The sequence below is a fragment of the Saccostrea cucullata genome, unplaced genomic scaffold, assembly GCF_032062105.1.
Source record: "Saccostrea cucullata isolate Sc308-1 unplaced genomic scaffold, CSIRO_AGI_Scuc_v1 ctg380, whole genome shotgun sequence".
NCBI classification, from domain to species: Eukaryota; Metazoa; Mollusca; class Bivalvia; order Ostreida; family Ostreidae; genus Saccostrea; species Saccostrea cuccullata.
Window position 1 is genome coordinate 528,059 of NW_026934466.1, and position 19,763 is coordinate 547,821.

At 30.8% G+C, this 19,763-nt stretch overlaps 1 protein-coding gene across 1 annotated transcript; it reads right to left on the reverse strand.

Annotated features, from left to right (window-relative positions):
* Window positions 1–1,866: 1,866 nt before the first annotated feature.
* Window positions 1,867–19,149, reverse strand: LOC134240799 (calcitonin receptor-like). The gene is made up of 13 exons (XM_062722879.1): window positions 18,797–19,149; window positions 15,300–15,425; window positions 11,991–12,106; window positions 11,843–11,875; window positions 11,526–11,617; window positions 10,512–10,638; window positions 9,832–9,985; window positions 9,313–9,382; window positions 8,492–8,555; window positions 7,952–8,037; window positions 5,755–5,875; window positions 4,907–4,948; window positions 1,867–2,607 (listed from the first exon to the last, which is right to left on the reverse strand). The coding sequence occupies exons 1-13, from the start codon at window positions 18,831–18,833 to the stop codon at window positions 2,434–2,436; spliced, it is 1,242 nt and encodes a 413-aa protein (XP_062578863.1). The 5' UTR covers window positions 18,834–19,149; the 3' UTR covers window positions 1,867–2,433.
* Between the last annotated feature and the right edge of the window lie 614 nt (window positions 19,150–19,763).

The window sequence follows — 19,763 nt, forward strand, 5'->3', positions numbered from 1 at the left end:
GGTTACGATGATTAATCAGACACACAGGGGAAATAATGTAATTAAAGACTTGTTTAAAAATGGTTTCAGCGACTTTTAGCGGGACATGAGTCAGTAAATGATCAGCAGAGGTCAGAAAGACCGAAAACAGTAGGTCGGGCGGAAACGTTCAATAGTGTCTGATGTTGTTAAAAAAGAGAGACGTGTCACGGTTAGACAGAGATGAGAAACTTTAAGTTTGTCTAATGGCACTGCTCAAAGAATTTTGAAGGGGAATTTATATATAAAGTGAGTGTACAATGGGTTCCTATAATTCATTTTTTTAAAGTTAAATATGTGAATGAGTTCGTGAATCTGATTTTTAATGAAACGAAGGTGAAGAGTTTAAGTGATTGACGGTAGTTTCCGTTACATGACGTTATTTAGGAGTGGCGACTACCATAATTGCATTTTGGATAAAATTCAATATTTTAAATATTAGAAATCATTTTAATTTGAATTTTTCAGGACTGATTTTTAATAGTATTAGTTTCAATCATGTATAATTTTGTTGATTACAATTAATTTTATTAAAGTTGTGACGTTGTTAGTTTTGGATCAGCCGTCGTATGTATAACATTTAAATAACCCTTTACGGGAAAGGCTTTCCAGTCTGCAATAATTTTGGAAAACGAGTGGCAATGAGATGATATTTTGTTGATCTTTGTCCACCCCATTTCTCTTGCTTTTGAGATATCATTTTCTATTGCTTTTGAGAAATATCAGACATTTCAAAATTTCATGTAATATAGAATCTTATATATGTCAAAATTTCATATCAAAATTAAATAGGGGTGACATACCATTAAAGGCAGCAAAATCTTCGACGTCACAAGCATTATAAAAAATATGTGATTGAGCTTTCAACACATTTTCTGTTAGTACCTGTATAGTTTAGTTACCCTCTCAACATCAAAAAACTTGCCAATCTATCAAACAAGTAAAGAATATATTCTTTTTTATGTTTTAAAACCAAAAACTACAGCGCCTCGTTCTACGGATAAAGTTAACGTCCAAATTTTTAATAGCCTTCTGTTATGTCTAAAATTTCAATTTGCTATTTGTGGGCGAAAAAGCCTAGTTTACTACATGTTTTATTATGCAGCCTATGTTGCCGATATCTCGAGCATTACACATATTTTACCAAACGTGTGGTGCGCCGTCAATTCAGGAGACGTCATTTTCACAGTCGTTTTCACGGGAATCGCATTAGAGAAAAATCACTATATTTCTGCTTCAAATATATATCTAAATACATAATAATAGAACAATTTAAAGGTAATATTTACGCGAAAAAATCAATGAGTATGCTTTTGCTTCAATTTTTTGTTGTGCGCCGTACCACTCCATCAACGATATCAACATACCGATAATTCTAGTAGATTTTTTTTTAATTTTGCCCAAAATTTTTAATTCATAGTGAAATTTTATAAAAATCTGTAAGAGTAAATAATAGCACAGTCCGCGTAATTTTTAATGTTTATTAATATACACTTATATAAAAAGGACTTCTTGTAAACAGTTCTGTTACTAGTCTATGTAGCCTCCGTCAAAATCTTCAAATGAATAATATGCCATCAGCGCCTCGCCACACTTATTTCCAAATTTTTAATGCCTCTATCATGTTTCTTTTAAATAACTAGGAAGTCCTCCGATACTGAATAATGTTGTATATGTAAGAAAGTATAAAGAACAAGTATTTGTATTTGTGTTTTGGTTCAACCTTTTAATTTTTAATTCAAGTATAAAAAAAATCATTATTCTGATGTTTATTAATATACACATACAAACTAGAGAGAATAGTTTCATTAAAGGATGTCCTTGAATTTTTATATATTTTATATATACATTATTGAATTTTTATATGTACTACTAATTCTAAAATAATTTAGTTTGTAGATTTTCAAAAATGGAAAATTTTACCCCACCGTTGTAACATGTGGCTGAATTTTCCACACAAAGAACCTAAACTTAAGAAAGCTCTAAACTATGCACACTAAAAATCTCTACTTATAGATTAGTTGTATGTAGTTAGAGTGATCTGCCCTTAGAAGTAAGTTTTAAAAAAAATGCTATTTACAGTTGCACGATTTGTAATAGATCAAAATATTTTTAACATTATGTACAACCAAGAGGAAATAATTGAATTTATTATTTTCACTCAGCAAACAGCATTGATTTCTTCTCTCAGATAGTTCATTGTCTTTAAAAAATTTTCCTTTGAAATACCATGCCATATACCATGTTATAAATGAATGAAAAAGTCTCAATATGCACATTCATATGACATAATTTTCACCAAGGCCAAAAAGCAATTTTATGTTCGTATTTAGAGCTTCCTTAAAAAACTTTTTTTTAATTCCATACACTTGATAAAGAATCTGGCCCTTTTCCACCCTGTTCGACTCCATTTGTCTATAATGGTAGGAATGCAGCTCGTGATCCCTTGTTTTCTGTTAATTCATATTCATCCTTCTTTGACGAATTGCTTTTTCTTGAGCTCGATCTTAGAGAACTTCTTTGTGGAAGACGTTGTGAAACAGTACTCCATTGTTTTGTTCTTATTTTTCTTTTGATAAGATTTATAACCTGGAAATACCCAATCATAGAAAACATTCCATTTACATATATCAACTTGTGTCGCATATTAAATGGATTTTCATTGCTGGAATACATATATAGAGGATATCTATATAGTGTGATTTGATATTGGCTTTATCCAACTAGTTGAAATTGTGAATTTATTCGCGAGGCTTGCCGAGCGAATATACGCCATTTCAACGAGTTTGAAAAAGCTTATATCGAATTACACAATTATAGATGTTCTTTTTATCTCATACGACTTTCGCTTTAACAAAACTTTGAGAATTCCCCTGTGAAACTACATGAATGATTTCGAATTCAAATTGATTGTGTATAAGTTGATAACGTAGCAATTTTGATGTTAACATATCTCGAAAGAGTAGAATCGAGCTCAATATTCAAAATTTTGCTATATGCGTCTTTGAAAACATTATGAGACAATTGCTGGAGCTTTACATCAAGCGAACTTCTGACTAAAAGTTGTAAGACTCAAGGGATCGTAAAAATTAACTCTTTGTATGTTGACAGTACCACCCCTGTCAACGCACGATCGGCAACGCGGATGCGATCGGCAACGCAGATCAAAACATTGAAGAAGAAAGTATTGTAGGGGTTTAAATAAATAAATAAATTTAAATAGTTTTTTATGTGGTGGAGTGCAACCACCTGAAAATAAAATTAGCAAACATTTGCTTAAACTTACATTTTAAAAAAAATATCTACCCTCTCTATATATAAAAATTTTTATATAGAGAATGTAGGGTAAATTTAATAGAACATTTGTTTAAGGTAATTTTTCGATTTCCTGGTATAGATCTTATCATAAATGTGGCAATGAAAGATTTTTTATGAGAAAAAAATCGAAAAAGGCCAGGGATCTATATCGAAAGGGGGGGGGGGGGGTCCTGTCCTCAAGCACCTGTGATCATAGACAATAAAACCTTTTTTTTCTATATTGCTAAAATTCGGTCCTATAACACTCTGTAGGTATGTGCTTTAAACAATAATCAAATAATATCAAGTTTTAGGGTTCCATGGAGTTTTAAATTTTGTTCTCTTAAAATACAGACATTATTCAATTAATATACAAGAACGTCAGTTAAATTCGCTCTTTCTCTCTCGAAAATCAAATGTTTGGTATCTCGTTCTATTTCGACAGACTTTCCACCCATACCACATGGCTAACTATTACTTTATTTCATTAAAAGTATTTTATAAATTTCAAGTTGCACGATCGCATGTTTATCATATTTTCTTTGTTGTACGATCGCATATAGAAAGTCGTTGCCGATCGCCAAAACGTTTGGCATGTGTTCACTTCAAACCGTTATTTCAATGCTTTCTATTTGATGAAGAACTTCAAATCGGATTTAAAATTTATGATTTACCTATTTACAATGCAAATGTGCCTTTTGGACAGTCGGGTATACGTAATAAGGTAAGAAATACCACTTAAACGAGCTTTATGTGTCAGGTTAGGGCAGTCATGTTCTCTTTAACATAATATATGGTGATTTTTAATGCGTAGGGGACTTTTATGGTGTTGAACATGTCTAGTAGCATTTAAAAAGTCAGAAATGTTGAAGGATAACTGCAAGGAAATAGGACAAAATAATGTTTTATTTAACCTCATCTTCCTCATGTAGTTGAGTTTAGCTATCCGCGTTGCCGATCGCATCCGCGTTGCCGATCGCGCGTTGACAGGGGTGAGTACGAAACGTGCTAGGCAAGGCTACGTGTAGATTCATTGTTGACCCAAGGTAAATTACACCTAAATTACTATGTATAATACGTAGTATAATATATGAAAGCATTGTTGAAGATGTTGAAAAAATCTTATAACCACAAAAACAAAACTCCTAGGCTTTACTCTCTCCGAAAACGATTTAAACGAAGGGGGGGGGGGGGGGTAACATCCGTCGTCAAGTAGCCAATACAGGTATCTTGATAAATTAGACTCTTCATTGACATATACTACTCTTTTTTGCTTTTAAGGACATTACTGTTCTTTACCTTTCATTTTATTAGGGCAAGAATTATTACAAATAAAAGTTTCAATAAAAAAATCTTGAAGCGAGGGATCGTGTCAAAGCCGGAAGTGCTATTGATAAGCATCTAACCGTGGGTAAAGCATAGATTTATCCAACGGATAGTATCATCCACACGTATGAGATAAAACTCATTATCAAAACTAAGAGTATTTAAAACTAACTTGCATGCGTTTTTGAAAAATACATGATCAAGTTCTTCACAGAATACCTCTTCAGTCTTCACTTTTATTTGAATTTCAAATAATTAAAAATACCTTGCCATTGAGAAAACAAAACAGCACGGCAATAACTGCACCCTACAAGAGAAGAAGGTAAACATCTGTAGACAATTCAGCATGGGTTTGAATATACAGCAAAATGTGCCACGTACGTATTATGTACGTTTAACGTATGTTTTAAATACACGTATGTATTTGGTAAGTTTCACGTTTCATTGTAACATTGTTTCAGGTTATACGTTTCATTGTAACATATGTGCAACCATACGTTACACGTACGTGGCACAATTAGCTTTGTAGTGGCCTTACAATTTAAACAATTATCAGTCAACATTCAACTTAATGGCAGGTTGTACAAGTATTTGCAATCAGAGTCAATTAATCAGCTAGGAAATTTGCGAAAATGCTTTTAAAAGAAAAAAAAAATAGAATTCCCAACTAATTTGTTAGTGCATAAATGGGCCTCCAAAAATGACTAAACAGGTCATACCTGTCGTGTGGATTTGTCAAAGCAATGCATATTGCACGTACATTTTTTTATTTAGAAAAAATTATTAAAGATATATATTTTTATTGCAGCAAACTTCAATTGAATAATCTAACCATTCTTTGGGGGAGGGTTACATCTTTTATGTTTCTACATTTTTTGAGATCGATCATCGTTCGTTGTCTTCATATTTCTCAACACATATTAAAAAATCAAGACTCCATTTTGCTTTCAGATGAGTTTCTTCCGGAGGAATGGTAGTCATTTCTACAATCCGGAACCAAAGTTTGTTCTTTTAATTCTTATTCGAATTTGCCCATTTGTTTTTCTTTGGAACACATTTTCAGAGGAATCCTTGCAGTACAAAAAGTCTTTAAATCATAACAATAACGTTTACCTGATATGACGTCACTACTGCAACAATTATCTTGTAAATAAATGAGTCGTTGTTCAGTGGCATTAGTATATACTGTAAACCCAGCAAAGGAACGAGAATCAAGATGGCGCGGACGGTTTTTCTACAAAAAAAAATAAAAACTATGAACACAAGGTAACCGATTCGCAAATATAAAGTTACCTGATTTTTCTTTAAATCAATCTATAAAAATGAATGACAGCATTTAATTTAATAAATTCTAACTTTGCAATCTGGCGTTATGAATATTTTTTTTAAAATGATCAGTAATATTCTTTTTATTATTAACGAAGAGCCCAATCTAGTCGGTACATATATATGGACCGCTCTCTGACAAAACCGGGCTTCATGACATAAGCGTTGACGTTGAAAAAAATTGGTGTTTATTGCAACGTCAAATTCTCGCGGCTAAAACGCACATGTTTCTTTTTTCTCCCTTTCCCTTTTCAGTTTCATTTTTAAAGTGAAAATATTAAGTTTTGTTTTTGTTGAATTTTTCTGTTAGGCTAATCCCAATCTTTCAACTAAAATCCTACATCCTATCCATATCATGTTAAATCTTCTTTAATCGTACACTTTTTCTTTTCAAATTATGTATAGCAAGTTAAATTCATGCGTGTTAGGTCATCTTTAAAATAACGTTTGCTTTTTCTCTCCCGACTCTGGGTAAAATTATTGGATCATCGGGTAGATCGAAATAAAAATTCAAGAAAAAATCAACATATTTGTTGGAATAAGAGGAATAAAATGAAAAAAAAAAACATCATGTCCTGGAATGTAAAAAAAAGTTTTGAGTCGGGTCTTTTTTTTTTAGACAGTTGGTCGGGAATGGACAACCAAATTCTTTTTTTAAAGATGGCCTTAGTTATTTAATATTAACTCAACGCACATTATTATCGATCTATTTATATTTGTTCTAGAATGTGGACATGAGAAATTGAGGCGTTATTTTTTCATTACCTCAATGAAATAATTCTTTATTGATAAAAGATATAAAAGTCATGAATGAAACCTTTTAAAAATTCTCTTTATACCTCCTCCTAATGGTTGTTTTAAGTTTTCAATTTGTTTTTCGTTTTCAGCAGATATGCATTAATGTATTATCTTACATGTATAAATAGTTGCTGCATAAACTGCTCCCCAAGGTGGGCGTGCATAAGCTATATATATAGAAACAAAAAGTATTGAATTTCCAGATAAAAATTACGATGCCTAAAATAACATACTTTTCCGGTTTTAAGAGGAAGTTAATTTTTTTTAAATACATTAATAATTACAGTTGCAAATGACACTATCCATGCCTTTATAAATTTTATTTGTTGGCATTGGAAATTAAAGCATAAAAAAGGAACGGCCTTCAAATGAAATGAACCATGCTTGGTAATGTAATTTTTGTTTTAATTTGATTTTTTTTCTCTTCGAATTTATTTTTGCAGAAATTCCATAAAATGCTAAAATGTAAAATCTTTGCATCGTCGGAATTCACGACATTATCGATGTCGTCTCCTGTAAGACATTCATCAAATTTCGACGGAAATTTGTGGATGCGTGTCGTCATATATTTGTTACCATGACTGTTTAAATAATCAATATGCAGGGTATTTATCCAGAATCTGATATCAAATTATACTTAAAACATGATCAATATAAAAAATTCCGTGTTTTTAAACGTAGAAACCTGACGATTTATTTTTTTTCTCTCAGCAAAATTTTCTGAAGATGCTGTGTCACCAGAAGCGGATGTATAAGTGTAATAAATATGTATGTGATGCGCCAAGCAAAATCCTTCGCTAACTCTTTTATAACGTAACGTCAAAACATGTGACTAAAGTCAACAAGTTCAAAGCGACGTAAAAACACTTCCACAAGAAAATGGAGTAATTTTTTCATCTGAGTCCAATTGTTTTTGAAATTTGATCGAGGATTGATCATTTTTCTGTAAGGGATGCTATATATCACGATGTGAAAAAACCCCCAACTTCATTGACTCTTTCTTCCATCAAAGGTATGGAGATAACAAAAAGTATTCAAGATCAAAATACCTTAAACCAATACAAAATAGGAGCAGAGCAAACCAAACCTCCAAAATCGGAGGTGGGATCATGTGCATGCACTGCCGACCCATGCTGATGCAATATAACAATAAAATCATAATTTTTTATACATAAATTGAACCTACCTAAATTGGTTAGAATCTCTCTGGTTGTAAGATCGTATTTTTGATAATATGATTCTCAAAATATTGATAAGGAAGATCAGATTAAGCTGCAACGAAAATAACAATTAAACCAAGGTTAGAAAATAAATCTTTTCAAGGGTTAAATATTACGATATTTATGCCTCCTCTTTTCCCAAAAGGCAAATGTATATTGAAGTTGAATTTTATTGATCAAAATAAAGGTTTTGATCAATAAACAAAATTGTAGTTAATATAAGCATCAAATGTTACCAACAAAATGGACAGTTGTTCTTTACACCTATAAAATATTTCTTACATACATGTATAATAATAACAGAACACAAACTCTATATTAACTACTGTTTGCCGAAAACAATTGTAAAACATGTATATACAGTTTTCTTCATACAAAACAAAATCCAGAATTTAACATGTAAATACAGAGAGAACGGTATAAAAATTTCTATTTTTTATATTCGCGGGAAATGGTATCTTATAAAGGCATTAGTTCTTAGAATATTGAGAATGCTAGTCACTCACCAGTAAGGATAAAATGATAGGTACTAAAAGAATCCAAAAAGACCACTGGATTTCTAGCCAACACCTGTAAAATAAAAAAAACTCTTTTAATATTTCAGACTTATGAGTTGGGTTGGCAGGAAAATACCGATTGTTGTGATAAAAAATAAAGCAATTGTAGAAAATGGTACTTTAAAGGTACTTGGACACAGATTTGAAGTCAATATTTTCTCTATAATATTACGACTCATATATTATAATAGCATTTCACACAAAAATTAATTTTAATTAACTTTCAATATACACTTTCGTTGGAGTCCTCCAGCATCATTTTAATATCAACTTCTGAGTACATGAATGTAGAATATGTACTTTTTAAAACTAAAATATTTCTGTAAACGACTAATACAAGAGATAAATAAATCGTGATCCATATTTATTTAAAAAGGATTTTATTTAAAAGAAAATAAAACGTGAGTTTCGGTTTTAGGGACATGATTAAATTTCTGTGTGATTTCTTGCAAGAAGATACACTCAAATAAGATGATAAAAAAGGTAATCTTTTTAGCACTATAGACAAAAGTTAAATATCATTTACCAGCTATTAGGTGTACTGCACGTGCATAACCAGTAAACGTATTGAAATTGATTGATTATAACATTAAATCCGTGTACCCTCCAGTTCAAAGAGTAGGAATTGAAATATGGGGTGATGGTAGAGTTAAAAGAACAAATAAAACGAGGTATTTGAAATAAATGCACTTGTACCCTTTCTGATATGATAAATCACGTGGAAATAAATTATAAGGAGAAATGGCATAATCTTTATAAAAAGGAAATACCCATGCTTCTCTTTCTCCCCGTCAATTAGGCGAACCACGCAATACACGGCAGTAAAGAAGATGGGTAGAACTAAAAATAGAAAAAATACGTCTAAATATACATTTCTTACATTTCATCAGTAAAAATATTACTTTCAGTAATAACAGGTTTTAAAATCTGCTGAGTTCAGTAAAATAGGAATCGCGACATCCTCACTCAGTAAGACAAGTTAACGTTAAGTTAGTAAGTGTTTTAACTTAAAGTTCTAACGTTTAACTCTTTTTCATTAATAAGATTACATATCATCTCTTATGGCATTATTTAAATAAACAAAATAACCAACAAGAGGTCAATCAATGCTGAAGAAGGCGATTTTTTCTTCAATTCTATTTTTGCAGTCTCCCTCGTGTAGATGGAGATAAATAAAATATGTAAAAAAGAATTTAAGCTTTTACTGAAAAAAATTTGTAAAATAAAATAAAAAAGATGAAAATAACTCTGGGTTATAAACCTTTGGGCGTTTAATATGAAGCCCTTACCCCATCCAACGACACAGCATGTAATTAACAGTTTCCTTTTTTCAGAGAACACGTGAACCAAACAAAAGTGTAGGAATATGCCCTCTGACAGCATCCAGGCATAATTACAGAGTGTTGTGTATTGTGTGAAGGCATGTAAAACATAACACCAAGTCTGAAAGAAACGGTAGATTAAACATCAAGAAAATATTGTTTTAAGGTATGAAATTTCATAATAATCGATATGGGGTAAACGCTTCGATATTTCAAATATAATAAAATTATTCATTAAATAAATTTTTTTTTAAATAGAAACAAGAAATTATCGTAATATAGTTTCGATTTGATGAAATGATTATTATGACCCTTTTTATTAAACTCTGTCAAAGCAAATCATAGGCTTGCTTAGAATAATTTCCCTCGAAAGTTAACTCTCCTTTCAGAGTAATATTACACCTTAAAAGATAATTTGTAAAATAAGGTGTTTTAGCATATTTTTTTTCTTACATATTTCAATCTCCTTAGGAAAACATTTGTATATGAGCGTTAAAACAAACATATATACTAGTACTATGGAACCGATTACGATTAATCTTTTTTAAATTCATTTATATTCCAATAAATTTAACTATTTTTATTTAACTTGTGTTAGACAACAAACATTAAACATGTTTTAATATCTTTTTGGAATCTGAATTTACCGGTCTGGATTCTATATCAAAGTTGCTTAATGACATCTCGGTATAAAATACAATCCACATAGAGCCACTGAGGATATAGGAGATGAACAAATTGGAATGTATTGTGACACGACTGCAATGAAGCTGCCTGGAAAAAAGAGGAATGGGTTATAAGTCTTATACTTCCTACAAAATCAATACAAATATGTACGTTTAATAAAGAAGCTGATCAAAAGCATATTTTTCTCAGATTAGAAATAAATTCCTACGCATGCTTTTTATATTTTCATTAACAGCTTTGAAGCAGATAAAGATCAATGATTGGATATGTCTACAAGGAAACAAGTATGTAATAAATGGAGATAACGAACAATTTTCAAGATCAAAAGTCCATAAAACAATACAAAATAGGAGCAGAACAATCACGGGCCTCCAAAACATCGGAGGTGGGACCAGGTGCCATTCAAACAATTTGATAAAAAATTGCACAAATACTTTAATTTTGTTTAAGGTCATCGGCAGTGTCTTACGAATTAAAATATCGGAACATTTAACAAAATTCATTTCCATGATATTTTAGCAATATAGAGTCACCATATCGATCAAAACTTTGAGATTTCTGAAGAATCGAAATAATGAGAATGAAAAGAAAACATATATAAAGGAATTTGATACTGCACATTCAGTTCAAAATGTATTTCGGATGTTGTTAAACTTTTTTCCATTATGGTATTCAATTTTGATAACGTTCAACATAGCATATATTAAATTAAAGCAGACGGACAAAATTGACAAAAAAGATAAAAGCGAAAGTAAAGAATAAAAGGACACAGCTGCATTTATACTGCTCTTATACCAAACACACTTATATTGAATTGACGTCTATAGCATATAATGATATCAGTTCATTCCCTAAGGGATTGATTTTTATGACATCGTGAATTTAACGAACTAAAACAAATTATTTCAAACGATAAATAGAGGCCCCCTCTGGTACTTGGTTATAAGCGTGTTTTTGCTGAACTGAGGTCTTACTTGAACAAACCAAAAATAGCCAAGGCGACGATCAGCAGTAAAATGGACACAGTATAACCACTCATGTAGATATACATAACAAGCTTGATTCTCTGTACCAGAAATTAAAAAAAGAATATATATTAGAATAGAAAAGAGAGAGAGAGAGAGAGAGATTTTAATTTAAAATGAAATTTTAATTTAATTGACAATGTCTTTACGTAAAACCTTCAGATTTGAAGAATTAAAAGATTTTTTAAAATTTATTTAGTGTAGTTTAACTTATTAACTATTATTTTTCATTATACCGTGATAAAAAGAGAACACAATGGACCTACTTCGACATTCATATCGTGGATGTCTTCTTCAATCTGTTAAAAGAGCCAGTAAAATGTGGTAATAGTTTAAAAAACGAGTAAAATTATAAGAATAAAAATAATAAATTATAAACGGCTACTCTCCTGGAGTTGTTTTCAATTCACTTACATTGTGCACTTCTTGTGAAATACACGGCAGATAGTTGGACTTGGCAAACTCGTGTATCCCAGAGTTGCTGTTATTCCACCAAATTCCGTTTATTTCACATTTTCTGTAAGAGTAACCTTGATAGAAAAAAAAGTTTATTATTTGCAATTGTTATCAATTTTTGGATCTCCTGACCACCTTAAACATTATCCACTCTTTCATCGTTATTAATGAATGCTTATAAGCAAACTTCCGTGTTTCCGTGTTGTAAATAATAGAAATTTTGATATCCTGTTGTGACACATTGGTGAAGCAAGATAAATTTGTTTCAAACTTTTTTTTCGCTTTTAGAGAAAATTCTTTTGTAAACTGAAACATAAGAGAAAGAATCGAAGCAAGAAACACATCAATCCTTGAAACAAGCGGTATAATTTATTTTTTACTTTGTCCAAGTGATGAAAATTTTAAAGGTACCGTATATACTCGCCTATAAGTCGGTTGAATGTTTTGGCGTTGTTTTGGTGGGATTTGTTAATGACCCGCTTATAAGTCGGTTCAATTTTTTGACAAAATCGGGTGACAATTTGAAATAAAATCCATTGATGTGTTTACCTGGTTTTCAATGAATATTTTTCGAAATGACTTCTGTTTACTATTTAATCCTACATCATAAAACAAATAAGTAATGCTCACTTAAGATACAAAAGAAATAATTAAAATATGTAAATACTTTTACTTTATATATAATCTAAGATTACATAAACTATTATATAAATCCAGACAATTTTTTCTATAGTCGTCGGAAATGCATATAAAATACTACATTTCAGCGTATTTCAGAGTCCAGAAAAATACCAACCTCTTTATGACTCGCCTACAAGTTGGACATAGAGTTTAAGACCAATATTTAACTCCCAAAAACCGACTTATAGGCGAGTATATACAAGTGCGGTACATTGAATTTAAAAATATTATCATAAAGAATACTAAAACAATAATATTACATGTATTGCTAAATTTTCTTCAGATTTTGCCGATTGCTCAGTCGAGTTGAAATCTATTTTTGGTGAAACTCTCCCTGAATTGCTATGCTACCAGCATTGACGAATAATAGCCCGGTAGATAAAGTGAAGACTAATTTCATCAAAATATCAAATAAAATGAGCAGAACCCAGTACTTAAAATTTGTCTCTATAAACATTTGTACAGTTTTCATTGTTTAAGCACAAAGTACTGCTTAAAGTAATATGGGCTGCAATTGGATATCAAAATTTTCTGTTGCAAAATTAACATGAACTATTTAAAGGACACGGAAAAAAAACATTTATAAACTTCTATTGTTCATATTTGGAACAGAAATGCTATTTACAAACATTGCATGGAAAAATTAGAAAGATAAAAAGGTTTACTGAATATCACATATGCCATTTTGTTTCTCTACAACACGATATTTTGTACGTTCAATATGTAAAAGTTTGCAAAACAAAAAAAATATAATTATTAAATACATATATACCGGTACGTACTACATTTACTTTTAATATGAATGTGCAAACATAACGCGTATTATGAAAATTAATAAAACACCGTTATATTAATTAGATTTCGTCCTTCAAAAATGGATTTTCAATGCTTCTTTGCCACAGCTTATACAATTAATTGTCTCGCAGTTTATGTGAGAGGGGTGTTTCATGCAATGACATCATATGATGGCCTTCTTTGCAATTGTAGCCTATTTTTTGGTATATCCTTTTTTGGATGACGTATTTCATACGAATACGAACAGTATCTGAGCTACAAAATAGGAGTGGAGCAAACACGGACTTCTTAAACATCAGAGTTGGGATCAGGTGCCACGGAGGAGTGAGTATCCCCTGCCTACTGGTCTGAGTATACTGAATTTGACTACAGAATTTTTCGTTAAGGTGACCAATACATAGGGCTTACAGTGCGAGCAGGGGTTATTTACCTCTCTAGTGTAACTGATCCCACCTCAATATTTTCCGGGGGTCCGTGTTTATGCATATAACCTATTCACATACTTGTAATATTATGAGACTGACCACTTTCGGTATCTTCACTCTATTTACAACACCACGTTAGCAGGTTTTAAGTTGTTTTTTTTTTGGATTATGTGTGATGCCGTGCACATTATATACTACACTATCGAAATTCAATGACCTCATGTCATAGTTACCTGTTTCGGTGGAAAATATTAGATGCTATGGCAATTTGAATTGTCTATGATGGTTATTATAAAATCACAGGTTCCTGAATAATTTTTGTTTCAAACGGTTTTTTTTTCGCTTTTAGAGAAAATGTTTCTAAGTGATGAAAATTTTAAAGATATATAATGATATAATGAAAACTAAAACACTTTTTCTTGAGGATTGTACTCAGATTGATCACAATTTATATCATTTAAAATCATATAATTTACTATTATTAGTATCTTTTGCATAAAAAAGACTGGAAATATTAACTATCAGTTACTTGCAACTACTTGTTTGAATTTTTAAAAACAGTTCGTGTAAGAATTGTGATATATCAGTACTCAAATGTTAAATATGCCATCGCTGCAGTTTATTGATATGTTTATGGTACAATGGAGACTATCAATGTTTGGTAATGTAACCAATGCTTACGAAAGATAAAAAAATTACTGAATATCAGTACCCCCTTTTGTTTCTATGCAAGGTATTATAAATCAATTTGAAAAGCCTTGCTCAAAATGAATAAATAAGTTAAATACATATACATCTTACATGTACTTTTGATATCAATGACCAAACATAGCGCGCATTATGAAAATTAATTTTCACACCGTTGCATTAATAAGATTCCGTTTTTCTAATAATAGGTTTTCAACGCTTATTTTTAACAGCTTAAATGATTAATTTCCTCACGGTTTATTTAAAGGAGATTTTATTCCGTAACATACAATGATGTTGTAAGTAATTATATAACCTTTTTTGGATGACGTATATCATACCAGTTGTTATGCCTTTATTTATATAATGATTTTAACTACAGGTTTCCCGTCTATTTGATCAATACCAAAGGCTTATGGTAGATGGGACCGGTCAGCAGAGGTTGCTTTCCTCTTTTTGGGCACCTGATCCCACCTTTTGACTTTCCATGGGTCCGTGTTTATGTCCTATTTACAGATTTTATGATATCAGTCACTGTGCTATATCTCCATTATCTTTTATACACCATGTTGTCAGGTCTTAAGTTATTTTATCAAGCTGTGCTTTGCGCATTATATACTAGACTATCGGTTTATGTGATAGCTTATAAACATTGTTTTGTATTCAGTTGTAGTCTTACCTGACGGATTGTCAAATACTTTTGAAGACGGGTGGTTCTCTGGGCACGCGCCGAAGGCTGTTGTTCCTGCTAACGTATGGTTCCAACATTGTACGCCGTCATATGTAGCATTACAATACAAGCGGCCTTTATAAAGATCATAAATAATGATTTATTATTTATACAAAATTTGAAAAAACAATGCAGCAATGTGCTTTCTCTTGAAAAAGATTATTCAGATTTTCCACAATGTGGTGAAAGCAATATCTTCAGGATTACAGTCATATCGGCCAATTACCAAAAGAATTAATTATCAATTCGTAATAACTTCACTTTTTAGTCAAAATACTGACTGATATGTATAAATTATGATATTTCTTTGTAACCGTATAAGTGTTTGCTTTCAGATTAAATTACCAAAATGCATTTAAAGAAACCTTTAGTTTGAACAATACCATTCGCTCGGGGTCCACTATTTTAAAACATATAAATTTCATTCAATATTTTTTGGCTTACTTTTTATCAGTAGAAGCACCGATTATATTTGGCTTTTCAATAAGGTCAATATTAAAAGTTTTCAGAGAGCATAAGCAGTTGACATCCCTATGTACACTTCATACGCTTTTTTTTTTTTACCGAAAATGTTATAGGTCGACAGATAAGAAAAACATTTCAATTATGCAGATATTAAGAGCTTTACAATTTAATATATCAAAAGAGATAATGATTAAATACATACATGTATATATATGAAATGTGAATAAAAAAAATCATAATATCATAATCTAAACCATTTAACACAATATTTATATTTTAAGTAATAATAAGGAATGTCAGGATGAATCAAAATGACAATTGTAAACATAAAGTTAATGATCTAAAGTCTCCTTCACATGCTCCTATTAATAAACTGGAAGCGAATTTGACATTAATGAAAAATTTGCGACAGCATGGTGTATTTTTGCGAATGTGGGGTAGGCGCGGTAGGGGAAAGTATTTCTCTCTCCTCGAGCAAATTATATAACTACATGTAGTAAGATTTTTGTACATGAGTAAAGTGACTCTTTATGACGTGTTTTAGCGATGTGAACGCTGATATATATAAATTTACACATGGATAGAAATATTGAAATAAAAAAAAATCTGTAGAATATCTAATATTGATTTCATGAAAATGCTTATTTTTAAAGTACCATCTGTTCTATTATTAAGTCAAATCATTATTTAAGGTAGCGTTTAAAGACCAGACGACAAATTTCTTTTAAGAACTAATGACCCTCTGCTCTAAATCTCTCAATAAAATTTAAGCTATCAAACATATAGATTTTCATTAAGAGCTAAATTATCAGATTCAGAAAAAAAAATAGTCTGAGGTAAAAAGCGCTGATTATTGATTATTTTTTTTCAAAAAAGATTTTAATGTCGGATCATGATATCAAGAAATTTTAACTAAGAGAATAGGAAGAATACAAAGCCTAATGAGCTCATTTTCGTAAAAAAAATCAATTTTTCGCGTTAAAAATAATAAAAATTTGTTATCGCGAAACTTTCGCGATATAACGCGAAACGATATTCGCGAAACTTTTGCGATATAACGCGTAACTTTCGCGTTATAACTTTTGCTGTTTAACGAGAAATTTGCTTTACAATTTTCGTTTGATTTTGTCATCAATTTTATTCATTACAATGATAAGCAAAAGGCTATTTTGATCTTGGACTATCACAAGATAAATTTTAAGCTTTCTTCTATTGAATCCATCTTTGCTGTCACAATTTGTCTTTCTCAATGCTGTTCAAACAATTCAAAGTTTATGCGATCCAAAAGTTAAACTTCAAGCGTTTCTACTCTCTAGAGAATTTGCGTTCAAGATCTCAGAAAATTGACAAAATGAGGTAAATTTGTCAATTGTGTCCCACCGCAGTTGTGAAAAATTGGATAGCAGATTTTCATTTGTCTCCGTTGGATTCACTGTGTAAATAGGATATCCTATTTTGAGGTTGCATCACGTGGTCATTCCATCGCTTACGAAAACATTGACAACTTTTGCTGTACAGTTTTTAGTTTTTATTTATGCCTAGTCCACGAACTTCTCTATAATATATATAAATATTGGAGAAAATTTAGAGACCCCTCCTCCTCAATAATTTTGTAATTAACAATATCCAACTATAATTGTTATTTAAACAGCATCATATGGCCCATTAAGCTCATGAAATTACACATTGTTCATTCAATTTTAGTTATGTTTCTACAGCGTATAATTTTTTGTCCAAAATGATTGATTGCTTTATTTATTAGTGGTACAGTTGTAGTAAATGTTACCGATTAAAAAACAGCTTGAAAAAAGTGCTAAAAAATAATTTAAAGAATTTAACAATTGAAAAACATGTACAAGAAAGTAAAACATTTTATAAATTCAATGGTAAGGTTTTAAAATAAAAAAAATTTCTGATGACTAATCTATACTATTCTGATCATTTCTCCAGTACATCTTCTGAGGAAATGATATTTTATAAATAAGTTCCTGAGAGTTCCTGACTGTGTTCATGTTCTAATCTGTCAGTCAAGATCGATGTTCCTGAGTAACATAACTATATGCATATTATTTCACGAAATAACGCGAAAGCTACGCGTTATATTATGCGTTATAACGCAAAAAAGTTTCGTTATAACGCGAAAAATTTATTTTTTGTACCTACGAATATGAACTCATTGGGCTCTCGTAGGAAGAATAATAGCTAGCTTATCAAAAAAAATCTTTGAAATTGTAAACTTCATACTGTTTGATAGTGCATGTAAACGCATCGGAAAAATGACACTTCCACATCAGGAGAATAAGGTAAAGCATGAATGAAAAATTGGCAGCTGTATGTAATTATGCGTACTAGTACACACAGTGTATATAAAAGGGGTTTTAGATTTACTGGGGAAAATTTGAATTGCGATTAGGCAATAAACTAAAAATAAAATAAAAATTCTACTCTTTATGTTTCAGGAAATAAAATATTTTTAGATATATTAAAATGAGTTGGTCACTTACTTGTGAATGATTATAATCAAAAGTTTGAATGTAAATAATAAATATAAGGAAATTGTGATTTTCGATTATTGAACACCGAATAAAAATTGAAAAAGGTTGAAGATAACGAATTGTAATCGATCTATTGCATTTACAATATTACAAATCCATTATGACAAACTACCGGAAATAGCAGTAGTCATAAACCATAGGGAACACAGAATTTTAGAAAGCTTAGACTGGAATTTCACAACATGATTTTTTCTTTAAATTTTCGCGGTTTTTTCCATAATATTTTTAGAATTTATTTTTGAAAATTTTATGCTTTTTTGAAAAATTTTTTTAGTTGTGGACTACTTTAATGGTAATGCAAATTAAAGGTTCGCAAAATCTTTGCATTTTTTTCTGTTCCTCGTTATACAATATTAAACATTCCATAACCCAATTTGTCAAAAATAATTTTTCTTTTTTTCAAAAAGAAATCTAACTCTGTCTTACCGTCTGTAGGATAGGGGGAGAAATCACACTCCGCCATCACTATTGATCCATGTGCATTAAGAGGGAAAATTAAGATGACTATTGATAGTTCAGCGCTCAGAGGTCTTTACGATATTGATGTATAGCAACTTCTCCGAGATAGTTACTTCACTTCAAGCTGCCCTATATCTCTCTCTGCCATGCATCAGTCACTTTTTATATGAGCTCCCTTTACGGGTTATTGGTTTCGTTTTTATTGTTTCTTGTTAGAATGTTTACGAGCGCAATAAAAATAGGAACTCCTGATGAAAAAGTAAATTAAATCCAAAGTGTGCCAAACATTTTTTAAAACAAAAAAAATCAGCAATCATGCTGCAATTAAACATTCCTGTCAATTGCACAAAAGCAAGAAAAAAATATTAAAACCTTAAGTTCACCTGAAAATAAAACTTTCTGTACATATTTGCGGAGGTAACCACTGTACAGTAAAACTCGTTTAGAACGAACACAGATATTGCGAATTCACGGTTATACCGAAGTAATCTTAGATCCCCTGCAATATAATATTAACGAATTCCTTATAGGAATATAATGAATTAATGATATAGCGAATTAATTTCATATGTCCCAGTGACTTTGTTATAATCTAGTTTTACTGTATATGAAAGTAATTTTGTAAACTAAAACCCAGTTCATAAATAGTAAGATTAGACTCCTAGGTAGAAGGAAATCGGATGCATTTAAATATTACATAAGACATGTCACACCATGTTGATATATTCTTGAGTGGAAATGAAACCTCGAAGGAGATTTTGTTTTGTAATTCGTTTAGGATCTTGACTTTGAAGTCATTTTCAGGAATGTTAACTTATTGGGACATATGTTAATACTTAGGCTGGTAGGTGACAAGACTGCGCACATATAAACTTTAAAAACAGTGAGGAAACTTACAGTGTGAGATATATAGAATATCACACTGCTTTTTTGA

Bases quoted from the DNA above. Each gene is read 5' to 3' on its own strand.
- LOC134240799 (XM_062722879.1), bottom strand. From the start codon at position 18,833: ATGGCGGAGTGTGATTTCTCCCCCTATCCTACAGACG. The intron at 10,639-11,525 runs GTAAGACCTCAG...TCTTTTTTCCAG, and splicing joins GCTATTTTTGGTTTGTTCAA to GCAGCTTCATTGCAGTCGTG. The intron at 9,986-10,511 runs GTAAATTCAGAT...CGTTTCTTTCAG, and splicing joins TTGATATAGAATCCAGACCG to ACTTGGTGTTATGTTTTACA.